This window comes from Malus domestica, chromosome 06 (genome assembly GCF_042453785.1).
Source record: "Malus domestica chromosome 06, GDT2T_hap1".
In the NCBI taxonomy this organism is placed as follows: Eukaryota; Viridiplantae; Streptophyta; class Magnoliopsida; order Rosales; family Rosaceae; genus Malus; species Malus domestica.
In genome coordinates, this window is record NC_091666.1 from 19359414 (window position 1) to 19376575 (window position 17162).

At 36.1% G+C, this 17162-nt stretch overlaps 1 protein-coding gene across 3 annotated transcripts; it reads right to left on the minus strand.

Moving 5' to 3' along the window:
* Positions 1-454: 454 nt before the first annotated feature.
* LOC114825640 (kinesin-like protein KIN-14J) lies at positions 455-11477 on the minus strand. 3 transcript variants are annotated; one of them, XM_070823508.1, is made up of 23 exons: positions 11178-11457; positions 11057-11094; positions 10058-10220; positions 9749-9906; positions 9443-9541; positions 8755-8989; positions 7928-8037; positions 7731-7814; positions 7522-7599; positions 7342-7434; positions 6668-6697; positions 5178-5519; positions 5011-5092; positions 4821-4916; positions 4558-4737; positions 4362-4468; positions 4091-4270; positions 3772-3935; positions 3428-3681; positions 3133-3296; positions 1377-2248; positions 919-1016; positions 455-735 (listed from the first exon to the last, which is right to left on the minus strand). In XM_070823508.1, exons 3-23 carry the CDS (start codon positions 10197-10199, stop codon positions 674-676), a joined length of 3630 nt encoding a protein of 1209 aa, XP_070679609.1. In that variant the 5' UTR covers positions 10200-10220; positions 11057-11094; positions 11178-11457; the 3' UTR covers positions 455-673. The 3 variants fall into 3 exon arrangements, with proteins under 3 accessions (XP_070679609.1, XP_028960488.1, XP_070679610.1); XM_029104655.2 differs by having other exon boundaries at positions 3772-3936; positions 4092-4270; positions 11057-11477; XM_070823509.1 differs by lacking the exon at positions 11057-11094 and having other exon boundaries at positions 11178-11463.
* Between the last annotated feature and the right edge of the window lie 5685 nt (positions 11478-17162).

The window sequence follows — 17162 nt, forward strand, 5'->3', positions numbered from 1 at the left end:
ATATCATATTCACCTATGTTCAAACAATTGGTTGTAATATTATACCTAAATAAAGAAGAAATTAATCATTCATGCATATTTTAACATATGAACAGATTATGTAAGTGTAAGTATTTTATTACCATACAATAATTTTCCAAAATTATGATCCCATGCATACGTATTGCATGCCTGAAAAGTTAGACTAAAATATAGGCAAACTTTAATTAAAAATAAGAAAAATGCTAACGTGATTCTCTTAAGGTGAGACTCCAAAAACTTTACGCCACCTCATACTTTTGGCACAATGATTTATAATGTTGGCACGAGAATTGTGCTAAAAACTTGAGGTGACAGAGAGTCAAGGTCCCACTTTTGAGAGATCTCCTTAGCATTGCTCTGAAAATAAAGGGATTGCGAAAATAAAATAGAGAAAAATAATAATAAAACTAAGGGTAAAAGTGTAAAATGGAGAGATCCCAAAAATCGAAGTTTTTTATACTATTGATTCTTAAGTACATATGGTACAATGTCAAAGTCTGAAGTCTCCAGTTGCCATTTTTCAATATTAAGACAAATGGAAACTACTAATAGACTACTAGTAGGAGTAGAAATTCAAATCGCATTAGTACAGTGAATTTCTGAGAACAATGCCAGGGAAGTTAAACTCTATCACCGCGTCCAGATCACGTTTTTAATTCCAGCGTTTGGAAGACCTCACTGATGAGCTGCTGCCGGCAGCAGATTTCCGAGGACCTGTAATGCATTAGGGTAATGAGTAAAGAGAAGGGGCGGCTTCGAGAGGAGGAAATGAAGTTGGGAGGGAACGGAGGTTTGGAGAATTACAGTAGCAATGGTGAAAGTAGATGAATGGCTGCTAGTCTAATGCTTCAATACAACACAACTGTTAAATGCAGACAGAAGGATTCAGATACATACTTGGCAAAGCCTTTGAGGAACTCCTGATAACTGATGTCCGAGTAGCTTTTGTTTCTGCTAACTTAGGTGACGGCTTTGGAAGTTTAGACGGTGCAAACCTTGAATCCAGATAAAAAGAACAATTGAAGCATTAGATATGAAGGAATGAAGCGTGTTTAATGACTAGAGTCGGGTAAATATGAAACCTTCCAAGTTCCAACCTCAATTCAAATCACAATTTTGAAACTTTGACCAATTAACAAATGGTGCATCAAAAAGTTGAGAATTTCAGAAGGAAAAGTTAGCAACCTTTTATTCTGTCAACCAGCATTCTGGCAATTTAGAAAATGTCAAACATGACAAGTGCAGCCAGCAATTAATTAAATAGTGGCCCAGATAATTTCAGCAATTCATTATTGTTCTTACTAACAAAATAGCACGTTATCAATCACATGAGGTTGTGGAAATGGGAAACTCACCTTACTGTGCGCTGGGACGGTGTCTTCTCGCCTCGAGCAGCTTGAGTTTTCGTGACATCTGTATTTCCAGCATTTGTATTTTCTGTTGGTTTTGTAACATCAGGGAAAAGAGAAAACTCCATAAAACTGGCCATGGAACCCTCAGTTTCTGTTCCCATTGAGAGACCGCCATCAGATATGTCGCTTAATCTCTCCCCAGAATCTTCCTCACCAAAGCCCAAGAGCTCAAAATCTTCAATGATTTTTTGACTTGACTCATCTCCATGCTTTTGTTCAGTCGAGTGCTCCTTGTGACGTCTAAAGTCATCTATTGACTGCTCAGATCTGCCGTCAGAATGCTTTCCCCTACCTCCACAGTTTGGATGAGTTGAATGGCCATTATGATTTCTAAAGTCATCCAGTGACTTATCAGAACCAGCTTCAGGACTCTTTGTCTCACCTCCATGATATGACCGAAGCGAATGTTCCTTAGTATCTTTTAAGTCATCTGCTGACTGCTGAGAACTATCTTCAGAATGGTTTGCCTCACCTTCATGCTTTGTCTCTGGCAAATGTTCCTTGTGATGTCTAAAGTCATCCATTGACTGAGAACTACCTCCATTCTTTGACTGAGGAAAATCTTCCCTACGATTTCTAAGGTCATCTATTGACAGCTGAGAACTAACTTCAGAACGCTTATCACTATAATATCCTGAGCGTCTTCTACCTGGACTTTTTTGGCTCAGTCGAGGAGACCCAATTGAATGTCTTCTTGGAGAGGAAGACGCAAATCTTAGTGAGCTCATGCCACGGTGTAACCCATTACTATTAACCTTCAGCAATCGTTCAATCTCCTCATCTTTCTTAGCAATTGTGTCCCTGAAGGATGCCACCTGCAAGATTTAACAGAATTGCACAATTGAATAAAAACATTTTCTCTCTAATTCTAAGGGGATACAATATTTGTCAGCCTTGCACTGTTGCAATCCCAATATTTCATCTTGCCAGCTGATCATGTCAATATTATTAATCTGGGAACCTTTTTTTCTGGCCAAAGGAAAACCTCCTACAATCATTGAGGTTTTATTCCCAAAAGCCACAGTATTGGGAGGTCATAATGTGAACATGAAAAATACTCCTATGAGCTTCCATGGAACAAATGCTTTCAATCAACATATCCTTTATTACATACACGGAGTCACTGAGTATGCAAAGTATTCTCAACAGTCTACCAGGAATAGACCCGGAGGCAATGCTGTAAACAGCATCAAAATAGGGCGCCTAAACAGAGAAAGGCAAGTTCATGTTAAAACTATTCTCTATTGGTAGTTGACATGCTAAATAGGGCACCATCACACGTGGCAGGTGCATGCTCTGCTCTCTGAGCAGCAATTTGAAGTGGGAAGCCAGAAACACTTAACATTAAAGGAACTCCAGATGCAGTTAACTCTCGTTATAGCAAATTTATCCCATTGGTGCCTGCAATGCTCACTAAACCTCCACTGGGTTTGGTGAGCTTCTTTTTTGCCTTTGTTTGTTTTTTCTTTTCAACAGAACAGAGTTAATGACCAGCAATAGCATTCCTAGTTGACAACCCACTACTTTCATAGGAAACAAAGAAAAAGAATCAAAAGGACATTCAATTTTCTTTAACCTCTACTTATTTTACAATATAGTGAACTAATTTGAAAAGGTAACAGAAATTATCTTAACTTAATCCAAAAGGCAGAAAGGAACTACATCTAAGTAGACATATTCAAAAAATAAGTATTTGTACCTGTTCCATAAGTTCTCTCACATATCTTCCCTCTTTGTTGCTCCGGGCAGCACCTAATTCAACACCAGAAACCCTCTCTGCAAACTTCAGTGTACTTGTAGTTTCAGCAAAGGATTGAACATCCGGATTCAGCTGTACAAACATAAGTGTCTTTGCTTGACCACCTACAGTTAGGGAAGCAAAGCAATAAATAAACAATCCATAAATTGAAGATGGTGAGAATTATAGAACATAACTTGCATACTATAACAATGAACTTGTCATCAAGAATGAAACCAAATAATTGAACAAGTACCTAAAGAACTCTGAAGCACTTGAGTTAATTTGCTGTTTCTATACGGTACATGTGAAGACTTCTGTGCAAGAGCAAAAATCACATCCCCAAGAGCAGACAGTGATTTGTTTATATGCTGTGCCTCCCTAAGCCTATCTCCAGTAGCTTCAGAGCGATCCACTCGTTCGCTTCCAGCAAGATCCACGAGGTGTAGACTTCCACGCATTGAAGTGTCAGACTTCAAGTCCACGCCACGAACATGAACAGTCAAAACACTGCACCATTTTTATTGATTAAAAAGCATGTCTCATGGCAGAACAATTAATATAATGTCGGTCAAAAAAACTCTTTACTCAGAATATAACCTATGAGATCTGCTGCTTCTTTCATTTAGGGCCGTGGCACCAACTGCCCGGTTCATCAACCCAATATTCATTAACTTTAGGACATCTGCAGTTGAATTAACAGGATGCATGCTTGCATCAGGGACAGCCAACCCATTTGGTTGGGTAGTATTCCAAATCCCAAGTGTGTGCAAGTTAAAGGAAACCAAATCTTTTGTAATACCAAAATGAGGAATCGTATAAAATAAAAAAATATGAACAAAACTATTAGTCAACACAAGCACCGACTTCTCAACCGTGGCATTTGAAAAGGTAACACAAATTAACGGAATGAAGGATATCTTTTTTGGGGACCCTCACTTGAGAGTAGATCACGAACTTGTTCATTATATATCTCTACCATTTGAACACCAACTTCATAAGCTATGGAGTGTTCCCTGCTCTGAGATATTTGGAAAAGATCATTTAATGCTCGATAGTTGACACCCCAGTCATCTGTTGATGATACACTCGGCCCAGTCTAGAAGTAACACAAAAAATACGTCAAGACACGGGTAAAAATAATTTCAACTGTTGATCTGAGAAATAAAAAAACATACATAAACTCTTACCATGGTATATGTCTTTCCTGAACCAGTTTGACCATAGGCAAATATACAAACATTGTATCCATCAAGGACAGAACGAATCAATGGTTGGGTGTCTAAAAATACGTCCTCTGTTGACATAGGTAAATATAAGTTTGCCAATAGTAATGACAAAAATCAATGCCAACATCCGTGTTATACAGTATTAGATATTACATACCTTGTGTAGCTGCAGGACCAAATACTTTGTTAAATTTAAACAGCCTGCGACTGTCCTTTCCTTGTTTAGAGGGATTTGCAATAACTAGATCACCATTTTCACCAACATATTCTATGGTGGTTTGCTTTTGGCTTTGACCCGGAAGGAATGGTCTTATTCGACAGTACACTCTAATATTACCTTCATAAAAGAAAGCATCATAATCAACCAACCTGAAATCAATTCAAAATATGATAATAACATTATTATAATTGACAATATACCTTTCAAATCCTGAACCTCATTATACAATTTCCGATTTTCATCAAGAACAGCATGATACTTTTCAGCAGCATCTGTCAGTCCTTTAAGCTTCAAAGCTTCAATATGAAAAGCATAAATTGTGAAGAGATGCCCTTCTCAAAAAAACATTACAAATTACCAGAAAAATTAGAAATTAATTATCAGTCTTACCCAAGTACTTAAAATCTTCGGAGCAACTTCTTTTTGTCTTCAAGATTTCATGTCTAGTGGACTCCAAAGCGCCACTTAATTCCTGTAAAGCATCAGTATATCAGGTTGTAGAATCAACGTCAACACATTGAATCCATGAGACAAAATTAAAGTCAATAACGACAAACCTGCAAAGCTCCAGATTGGTAAGTTACGAAACTTTGATAAGTGCGTTCTTTATTTTTCCATCTCCCTGATTCATTTTCCAAAGATGCCTCTAGTTCTTTCTGGTTCTGCTTTGAATCTGTTAGTATGCTCTCAAGTTCTTTTAACTTCCTTTCCAGTTGAAGTTTAGCTTCTTTTGCATTTTCCTCTAACCTCTGGCAGTAACTTTCATGTCGACTTGTGGCCAATTCTAGTTCTTGTTTCAGTGTTGAAATCTCTGAATCCCTGTGATACTTCTCTTCCTTTAATCGCACTGCATCCTCCTCCTCAAGTTTTTTCTGCTCCTCTATATCAAACTTCTCAAGCTGCAAGAAAATAAGAACCATATTATAGCAATTATATAAAAGTTTCCTAAAACAAGAACTAGAAATCGCCTGCCTTTTTCTACATATGAAAACGTATCTTACAAATAATATCTGAGAGTCTTTTGTTTTGTTATTTAATCAGCATTTTCATAGTTTAGATGAGAATATTAAAAAGTTAATTATCCTTAATTCAAGAGCAGGCTCTTCAGCAAATCAGGTATACACACATACAACAACAACAACCACCAAGCCTTATCCCATTAAGTGGGGTCGGCTGTATGAATCCTAGAACGCCAATGCACTCAGTTTTGCACCAAGTCTTCCGTTAGCTCCAAGTCTATAGTTAGCAAATTAGGTATAGACACATAATAAACAGAAATGCAGTTTGTACTTTGTAGAGATAGAACTCATTTGTTTAATGCATGGAGACAAGATTAATAAAAATAAATCATGCATGCTTCCCCAACAAGTGTTATTTCATAGAATGTCAACCAAGAAAGCATATGAGAACAGCGTACATGTTACACATATTACACAACTATCTACACTAAGTCATACATTCACAGGTTGGGTTTGTATGGCAGAATCATTTTTCCGGACTTCTGTACCTATACCTTGAAGTAGGATTCTTAGGAAGAAGTGAAAAATAGCCATTCTCCGTCCAATATTTTAGAAATAGTTTAAGTATTTAATTATCAGGACACTAATGACTTTTTCCTTGGAAGCACAGAGTTAAGGGCACAGTCATTATTATGACTCATTTATGAAGTCAAAGCTAATGGGAAACCCACTTCTTTCCCAAGGTTTACAAAAAACTTTTTCATTTAGACATGGGAAGCAAAACCCAAACTAATTATACTAACCAAACATGAAAATAGAACACTAAACCCATTCCTTAACCATGATTCCATAACAAACACATATGCATAGTTCATAACTCATGCGGCTATATCATGTTAACAAAAAAGAACATATGGATTTGAAGGGATGAGATATTCAAAAGATGGGTAAAGGAGAAGATGTGCAAGAAATACATGTGTTTTGAAGAGTTTTAAGACAAAAAAAAGTCATTGAAATCAAAGAATCAACAGTAAGAAACACTTCGTCATTGCTAAATTCAAGATAGGAATAAAAGATTGAAATTGCACCTTGATATTCTGAAGCTGTTTCAGAACAACCTAAAGGAAGATGGGAAGAAGGAACAACAAATGAAAATCGATTAGATTAATATCAAAAATGTTAATTTAAATTTAAAAAGGGAAGCATCAACAAAAACCAAGGTTCTAAAAATCGCTAGGCGCTAGTCGGGCGGCGGGCTGGGGCCTAGCGCCTAGGCGGCTAGGCGGGGCCTAGGCGGGAGCCTAGGCGGACTAGGCGGATTTAAGTAAATCTATCATATTTAAGATAAATAAGTGTCTGCTTCTACTTGAAATATATATAATTTCATCATAAACTACAAAATAGAATGCATATATATCATGAAGTATTGGAACATAATAAAAACATGTGAAATAAGGATATAATGTTTGTTCATTCAAGTATGCAACAAGTCTCTTACAATTTATTGGAAAAAAAACAAAATGCAAAATGAAAGTTATGTATTTTCTGTCTAAGTGAGTTGCAACCTAGGCGGGTCTAGGCGGGTGCCTAGGTGGGCTAGGTGGGCTAGGCGGGTGCCTAGGCGGTCTAGGCGGTCTAGGCGGTGGGCTGGGGCCTAGGCATTAATCGGGACGGTGGGCTGGGGCCTAGCACCTAGGCGGGGCCTAGGCGGCGCTAGGCGGGGATTTTTAGAACAGTGACAAAAACATATTAGTCAGTGTACCTCATTTTCTTCGGTAGTCCCGGATGCAAGGGTTTCAAGTACTTTTATTTTCAATAGAAACTTCTCCTCACGGGCCTTATATATGTTGTTTTGCTACAAAAACCCAACATGAAAATTAAAACTAATGAACAGAATAAGAAAATGATATTTCGTGAGAAAAACAAAGCCTGAAGAATTTACAATTCTCAAGTTCACCGCCTGATTTGCGAATCTCTGTTCAATCACTTGCATGACTTTTCTTAGAAGATATGCTACACACTGAAATTTTTTATAACAGATAACAGTTAGAGATACAAAATAAAATGTACAGCACAAAAAAGAAAATAAATAACTGTGAATGGATTCATGAACGCTTTTACTGGTGTCCACGTATCCTCTTACGGCCATACATGAGGTACATCACCATTGTTTCTGTCGATACTGTCATCCAGAATCTTATTCCCAACATTGAAAAGTGATCGAGTAGATGCATTCTGCAACAGAGAAAAATTGCAATATGGAACTAAGTTTCACTAAGATACAGCGATAACTTATCATATGTACACCTAACAGAATGTAACAAGAAACAAAAGGGTCAAGAGATTACATCTAAACTGCTTGATTTGACTGATTCCAAAATCTTAGCATCAGAGAAATCAACAAAACTCCCCTGCTTCAGTTGCTGTCCAATATGATGTACTAAATCAGCTGATGGATCTGAAAACAAGGGGGGAAAGGAAAACAAAGTGATGTATTAACAATATTGTTGCACATATGCAAAAACAAAATCAAAATAACATGTGCAACCCGCCACTCCTTCACTCCGAACATCCGGTCTAACTTTATAAGGCTGTTGCACTTAAGTATTAACAAAAGTACCCCAAAGAAAAAGGGCTCACACCCCAAAGAAAAAGGGCTCACACATCTAGCTTCACACCCTACCCCTCTAACGCCTAGATTCACCCAGTTGAGCACTAATGCTGCTTGGCACACAGTCTACATGATCTCATATATGCAGCATATAATTGGAATAAAATCTACCACAGACCAGCATCATGGACAAAATTATTTTACTACAAAAACATAGAGAACAGTCATAGTCATAGATACCTTTCTAGGGAGGATTTCTCACTTGAAAGTGGTAAAAATAATAACTTCAACCCTAAACAACTTACCACATTTTAATTTTATGTATGCTCTTCTTGATCATGTTTTCAAGCAAAGCTGAGAAAAAAGTTGCCTAAATTTTTAACAAGATAAATCCAAAAACTAAGTTGAGTTCCATTATTGTGATTTCTCTCATGTGCACCAGTTAGATGACCACAAAAAACTCTTGAAAATATTAAAGCATCTAAACCGAGATATTCAAGTAAAATTTCTAAAATTTGTTCCTACATGTAGGTTCATACTTCATACAAGTCTATGATTTCCTACCTGTCATATGAGATGTTGAGTCACTTGAATTTCCTTGAGTATCTTGTCTATTTTGAGTAGATTGTAGTCCAAATGTTGAGATATCCCCTCGGGAACGATAAAGTCCCTCTAAAGATTCTACCTCCACCAAATCACTTTCTGTCCTTGTTAGGTGTTTACTGTTCTCTCCCCAAAAACCAAAATCAAAAGAAGATTTAAGTGCACCAAGGCATTGCAAAACTGGCACAAGAGATCCCTGCAATTAATCCCAAACCATCAATTGATACAAGGAAATTAAGAGTTAGTTAAAAAAGATAGTGAAGAACCAAGGGTTATTTTACCACGCCAAATACTGGTACTGGACAATCCATCCAGTATAATTCTGAACGAACCTAGGACTTATTATTGGGCTGGTCAGATAGAGATATATATTATGGTTTTATAGGGAACCAGAACAAGCTTCCTCTTGCAGTTGGTACATACACCCCATGTAAAATAAACCCAGAACTCTGTGGATAACAGATCTAAGGCCAAGTTGGCCACACGATGCTTAGTTTTCATTTTATTGTATGTAACTAAAGGGACCAGGCTGCGCAGTTTCATGATTGTGCTGAGGTTAAAATAGCTTCTATGAAACCAGACGTAAATAATCCACGGGTTTGGAAAGGGTTGAAAACTGAAGTAATCAGAGAAATATCAGTTTAACTACCTGCTCTAGGTCTATTAGGTCAAAGCGAGGGAATCCTAATTCATCCACAGCTGACAGAAACCTCTTGACATTTGCGAAACCGGGGTCCGAACTCCCTCCCTAAATCAGGGCAAAAAGCATTCAGATGAAGAATACAACATAAAAAAAACCAGGTACTACCAAATACATAACTAATAAAACTTAAAAAAAACAAAAAAAAAAATAAAAAAAATAGAAGGAAACAACCTTAACAATCATGAAGCATAGAAAAATTACATTAATACACAAAGATGTTTGCAAGCAAACAAACCAGAACAGTAATCCTACCATTTCAACTGAACCAGGACACAACTTATTTAAAATTCTGCATAAAACAGTCCCATCAACCAAGCAGGCTCTGAGTTCCTCCTCAGAAGCATCCAATGGCAATCTTAAATAAGGAACAATAAAATTCAACCACTCAACCAGCGATAATATCTGGTTGTCTGCAAAAAGGAAACAGAGTTCAAACGTAAATCATGGGAAGAAGGAGCTCCAAATGGGACCAATTTTGTTTACATAAGTCCAGATATATATATATATATATATATATATATATAGAGAGAGAGAGAGAGAGAGAGAGAGAGAGTTTACTACCTTCAATTGTGCTGCCGAAACTTTCCACTGGTTCAGCATTTGCAGTTGAAGTCCCATTTAAATTTTCAAACCCCTCCTTTTCATCTATGTGTGACTTTGACCCCCCATTCTCATCTTTGTGTGACTCAAACTGAGTGTTCATGATATAATCTCCAGGAATGTCCTGTTCTTGTTATCAATTGAGGATACGCAGGTACAAGGAAACAATAATACAATGCGCATACACCAAAAAGAAAATACATTAGTCTCTGTAACGGGTAAGGAACAAAAATCTTAAGAAGAGGGGGACAAAATCCATCAACAAATTTCCCAGAGGAAACAATGAACGCCCATTGTGCACATGTCCCATTATGCATAAATAAACGAATCATCTAAAGTACCATTCCTCAGTTGCAAAGTTAGTAGTTCATAACTTCATGCTGTCGTGATGCATTGGCATTCCAACTACGTAATCAAATAACTTAAGAAAGATTGAAAATTTCATATACCAAATTCAGCAATTAAATAATTTCCACCAAGTGCAGCCAATATAGTATCGTTTTTGTCCGCTGCAACTTAAATACCATTACATAAAAAGAATTCTGCTACATAACATTGAACATCGCTTCAACCACGCCTCAAAGTGGACTATTTGTTGCTTTCCGATGTTGATAAAACAACAAAAACCCCACACATGAAAAAAGAAAGCAAAGTTTATATAGTACATCGATCCTTTTCTTCGTATACACTTCATATAATAAGAAAATCACACTCAACTAGCACACACACACACATTCAAATATATGTACATATATAATTATATACAAATATACATAGAATTGGCTGACATTAAACAAATTACATATCAAATAACTACTCTCCTCCTACCTTTACCATATCCTACCCTCAATTTTCCCAGCAACCATACAGACCCAAATCATCCACCAACAAAAAAAAAAACATCAAAAACCCAAGAAATGACAATGAAATCCCAAACAAAATTCCAACTCAAAATCTCACCTTTCAAATTAGACAACTTCCAGCTGCATTGTCCAATTCTGAAACCCCAAAGAGAAGAACCACAAATCCGACTATCAGATCGGCAAACAAAAACCCTAATTTCAGCAAATATGGGACGAACCTGATTGGACCACAACGCCAGAGAGATCACACCACAGAGAGAGAGAGCGCTTCCCGGAGGAATTCGAATTGAAATTCCTCCGAAAATTGCAAATGCCGGAAGGGAAATAACAAATGCTGGAATTCTGGGGACCGATCCGTTTAAGAAAAATTCAGAAATTAAAATTAAAAAAAAAATAATTTTGTAAATTTTTTTCTTTTTTTTTAAAATTCGATTTTTGAGAGCCGAGAAGAGAGAGGAAGCAAACGTTGGAGACAATAGGGAGTGAAAAGAAAGATATGGGGGATTCGTTGGGAACTTGGGTTATAATTTCCTTCTAAATTTTTATTTCGGACTAAGGGCCTGTAATTTTTGTCATTTACCGTTTGGTCCCTCCTCGAGTTTTGGAGTGAGGTTCCCGCCTTGGTATTTTTGTCTTTGTCGTTGTTATTCGAATTTTAAATTTCCAATTAAAGCCTTTCTGTTCGGACAACCAAAACTAATTAATTAAAAACGTAAATTATTATTACTGTTTTTTAATTTAAAGCTCACGAGTCAGCCTGCGCGTGGCTGTCTACGCTCTCCCCGCGGTCGCTAGCACAGGTTAAGACAGCATCATGCTTACCTATTCCACTTCCGTATTAAGTAATTTGTTGGTTTGTTTTAGAGATGGAGTATGATTTTCTCCCTTCTTATTCTTATCTTTTTCCATTCATTTCTCTCACACATTGCTTTTTATCTTATTATCTTTATAAAAAAAATAAACATAAGACGTTAACGTGGTTTAACCGTGACCGTTCAAATACAATGGGAGGAAAGGCGAGAGAATCCTCCTGTTTTAGAGATTGGCATAACTCATCAGTTTGGTTTCTAAGATTGAAAATCAATAAAAGTGGTCTTTTGAGTTTATCCACCATCAATCATTTTGGTCATTCCGTGGAAAATTTCTATTAAACAAAGATAAAATAATTAAAATATTATCAATTTTGTCACTAAATTGATAGTATTTTTGTCATTTTGATCATGCTTTAACAATTTTTTTACAAAATAACTAAAATGATTAATGGTGCACAAACTCATGAGTCATGGATTTCAAATCTCAGAGACTAAAGTGAGGAGTTATACTAATTTCAAAGATCATTTTGGCTAAAAAGTCTAATTTGTTTAATACATTAACTGTCAATGATTAATAAGGAATATTTCTTTTTAAGAATAAAACTCAATTTCACATTTTGCAAAATTTTAAGGAGATATTTCACCATAAAAGCACAAAGGTAATGATTTAATTAGTTATTAATTTAGGTGTTTTTCTTTATTTTGTTTAAAGTTATGATGAAGTAACTGTCTTGAGCATTCAGTTAAAAAATAGGAAAAACTAATTAAAATAGCCTGAAAACTTTGAGTTTTAACTAAAAACACAAAGGTAATGATTTAATTAGTTATTAATTTAGGTGTTTTTCTTTATTGGAATCTACAAACTGTGCAATCAAAACCCTTACCCCCAATGTTTTAGTTGGTGAAACTGTGGCCTTGTATGATTTCACTTGTACAAATTTCAATAGCAATAGAGTGTCGATTCTAGTTAACTACAGCGTTAGCGATTCTAAGTATTTAAGAAAAGTTATAGTTTTTGTACTTCATAATGGTATGAAGGACTCAATGTTGGTATGTGCCCTAAACCCTGATGTAATCCTTACCTTATATCGTCATTTTTTAGAACTACACTAGTGATTTGATTTTCTTTCCCAGAGATATGTAGGCAATCCTTCTCAAATTCAATCACACCCCCTTATCAATTAATTCTATTTTGTTCATCAGTAACGAAGTTATAAAGTTAAATGTTTTATGTCTATCTCTGTCTCTTCAAATCTAGCTCGATGTTCTAGCCTCAACTCTTCGCTTGCTTTTGTAAGGTCTTCCTGGTAATCTTTGGCTTTCATGTCCTTAAGCACGGCATCATCAATATATTTGTGTATTTCCACCTCATGGGTGTTTTTCAAAGCTTGCAGCTCGGCTTGAATATTTTGGAGTTCCTATAATGATAACAATCGTCGTTCTAGCTCTAGCCTCGCCTCTAATTCTTGCTTGGAAACCCGCTCAAGTTTGCAGATCCCCCCTGTTTGGTAGAATAAGATCATCTCGGTTCATACATTGGCCTAATTTACAAAAGTAAGAAAGAAGAATAGAAGCGCTAAACTAAGTTCACAAAGAGAAGAATGAAGGTTACCTCATAGTGGCTTCCGTAGCCCCGCATCATGACTAAAGATAATGTTGGAAGTATGCCCACAAAGCCACTCATTTGATGTAATAGCTTTTGGAATACTTATTGTATTAAACTATTATATGTTTAATGAAGGGCAAAGCTTATTGTTAATCACTATTTATTGTATCATGTGTTTAAGCAATAAGAGAATCCAAGGAATGTATTTGATCTAAGAGAGAAGTGATTTAAGTAAGTTAGATTAACGAGACCTTTCTCTTATGTTCGTTCCTAAAACGTTCCTAGCCATAGGATTGCCAATTGGGCATTGACAATCCGCTAAGGTTAGTATGTGTTATGTCAACTCAAGCGTGAGTATGACAAGTCTCAAGTCATTTAGTGTTGGACACTAAGACAAACACATAGGTGCTTGAAAGAATAATCAAGTACACTGAAGAACGATCAAAAGAGAGTTCGAACATACATGTCATGTAAGAACTCGTAAGTTGCAATATGCAAAGTAGTCCTTTGACCTGAGGCATCATAGATGTCTAATGGTTAGGTCCTTGATCTTTGATCATGTCAAAGGCATTCCATCAAGAGTGTCCACGACATTGTTGGGGTTAAGCTATCTAGTCATGTAGGCATATGAATGCACAACAAAGGATCTCTAACCTTCCATGGTGGAAGGAGAATATTATAAGATATGATTCGGGAGTCTTTGGTCAAAGCATACGAATATGACTTAGGAAGTATGTTCCAAATCATATTCAATTGAATCATATAGATAAGTATTACATTGGATAGTAGACATGAAACAAACTATCACTCAAACAATGTGATTAAGAGTATTGTATTAGAGAATGACCGTATTGCGTTGTAGTTGTAACTGGATAGGTTCTCCAACCAATTCTACTTAGCTTGGGTAACCATGACATGCTGCTAGGTGTCACTCATGGTTTGTGGAAGCCCTAATGATTAGCAAACACTAATTTTAAGGGAGAATTGAAATGTGGTTTCAATTCACAATCGATCGTTAAGAGTAACAATCGCCTACTACCTCGCTAAATGGAACCTAATGGATTGTACACCGAGTAAGGATGAAAGTGAAGAAATTAAATGAAATGGATATGCAATTAAATGGTTTAATTGAAGAATGGTCATAGTTAATTAATTATACGAAATGTTTGTATTGGGCTTTTAAGTTGTTTTTGGACTTCGGGACCCAAAAGCATTTTGGTCCACAAGGCCCATTATGTTTAAGTTGTATGACAACTAAAGCAAAATGGGCAATTAGCCCAATAACATTAACATGGCCGGCCATAGGGTAAGTGGATGCAAACTTGGATTAATTACAAGTTTGCCACTCACATGTGATGAAGTATAAATTCAACTTTATAGCTTTATTTTCATTTAGGGTTTTCTTTGAGGCAAAGAGGAGAAACATTTTTCTCTCTTTTCTCTACAAGGAGGCCGGCCACTTAGAGAGGATTTAGCTAGCAATCTTTTCTTCTCTAAGTCATCCATTTCATCTTCACACCTCATCCTTGGTGTGGAGACTTAGAGACACCAAACCTTTGGTGTTTTTGGAGATCCTTTCCTTACATCCTCAAGGAGCAAAGGAGCACAAAAGGGAAGGAAATCACAAGGAAGATCCAAGGAACTAGGAGGTGACTTGAAGGCCCTCCACTTGGGTGAATCCCTTGTGTAAACAAGGATGAACTTCAAGGGTAATAAATCTCTAAATCTCACATTCTCTTTAATGTTGTTAAAGAGTCTTATGGTTCACCATTCACTAGGCTTTGAAAGTCATGGGTTTTAGAATTGTTTTTGAATGCATGCCTACTTTAATGTGTTAATAGTTTGAATATGTGTTCAAATATTCTCACATGTTCTTAGCTAGGAAATTTTTTTTCCTTCAAGTGGTATCAGAGCCTAGGCCTAGTTTATGGTGAATCCTTTTGGGTTTTGTGATTTTTCATGGTTTATGATTTAAGTGTTGTAAATGTTACAAGCTTTGTTCTTGCTTTTGAATAAATTTTGCTTGAAAATTTAGCATCTCAAATGTTGTAGATGTAGTTCATTAAAGCATGAATATTGGAACTAAAATTTGGTGCCATGTATGTTGGGAAATTCGGCCAAATCCAAAGGGTGGATTTTTGGGTTCATGTTTGTCTTGTTAAAATGGTTTTAAAGTGACTTTTGGAACCCCTAAGTACCCTAGGATATTAACCATCTTTTGTGTTGTGAAAATTTGAGTTTTAATGAGTGAAAACATTCATGGAGCTCTTATGAGTTTTCATGTGTGTTCTTCAATGTTCTTAAGTTTCTTACCAAGAACAAAAAGGGTTTGGAATTTTGATTCAAAGTGTTTGGTGTTTTTCATAAAGTTTTGGTTTATTTATGATGGGTGATGGATTATTGGTGAGGATGATAAATGCTATTAATGTTTCACAAAACATTTTCTTACAACCCATCCCATTCACCTTTATCCTCACCCACCTATTTCACTTGCATGCACCACTTGCATAAAACCCTTTCACACTCTTTTTCACTCTAAAACCGGCCAACCCCAAGTGGGGGTGATTTTGGGCCTTTTATGCAATTACATAAAGTTTTGATACTTTTGTGTTTTTGTATTTTGGCCCAAAAGTTTACGTTTTTACGTTAAGGCCCAAAAACTCTAAAGGACAAATTGTTTTGCTCCTTTAATGATGTTTTTACATTGTTAAAAATTTTGGGTTCTAATTGTAATTACATGAAGTTGTGAACTTTTGTGTTTTTACAAAGTGACCCCAAAAGTTTATGTTTATTAAATAATGGCCTAATTGTTGAGGTCATTGTTTTTGGCCCAAATAAAATGAGAACAAAATGGTTTTATCTCTTTAATGAGAATTGGATTTTCATTTCAATTAGTTCCATTTAAATCAATTCTATGAATCCGAAAGTTGTTTTCTTAGTTAATGTGATTGATTAAGAAAAGGGTGATTATGAACTAAAGGCCTCGATAATTGAGCTATGTGATTGGCCGATTTACATTGTGAATGTTTGGGCTAAGTAGTTTAAGATTTGAATGTAATTTGATTAGTTCAAGTTTGTTGTAAATGGACATAAGTCCATCTAATGTGTTGTAAAAGGGCATAAGCCTTTCTCTTTATTTCAAGTATTCCTGTTTGTTTATTTGTATGCAAATTGGAATAGTTGGGTCCAACGCCCAATAGGAAATAACGGTTTAATTAGATTAAACGCGTAACTAAAATCAACAACTATCTACCTTAAACCCAAGGTCCAACACAAGGCTCGTGTTGGATCAAATCAAACAGTTCATAATCATCCTAAGACCTAATATGACTATATAGTCCATATGAGGATGCAAAGCATTCGTTAGTAGTTCCATATAGTCTCGCTTGTTTCATCGAAATAGTGAGAGTATTATATTCTACTAAATCATATTAACTTGGACCAATGGTTGTGATAGGTGATGAGTAGATTTTATATTATATATTTTACCCTAATCTTAGTATATTTTGGTTAATATTTTAGAAGAATTTTGATACTTTGAATTGTATTTTCAATATAGGACTTTCGACTTCCTCTGGAGCAAAACAGGACCAAATGGACGAATTTTGGAGTAATTCCAGTTGGAGGACGTTCGTGAGTCACTTAGCTTGATCGTATCAAAATTTGGGATTTTTCCACCAAACGGTTATTTTCTGGCGATGAAATAAAGAAGCAGTGCGCAGTGCTGGAAAATGACGTTTTTGGGCTTAAATGACGTTTTTGGAGCCCAAGATGACCTCGGATGG

Excerpts from the sequence above, each read along its gene's own strand:
- LOC114825640 (XM_029104655.2), bottom strand. The coding sequence starts at position 10,199 with ATGAACACTCAGTTTGAGTCACACAAAGATGAGAATGGGGGGTCAAAG. Across the intron at positions 4,738-4,820 it reads TGAGGTTCAGGATTTGAAAG|GTAATATTAGAGTGTACTGT; the intron begins GTATATTGTCAA and ends TCTTTTATGAAG. Across the intron at positions 2,249-3,132 it reads TGAGAGAACTTATGGAACAG|GTGGCATCCTTCAGGGACAC; the intron begins GTACAAATACTT and ends TAAATCTTGCAG.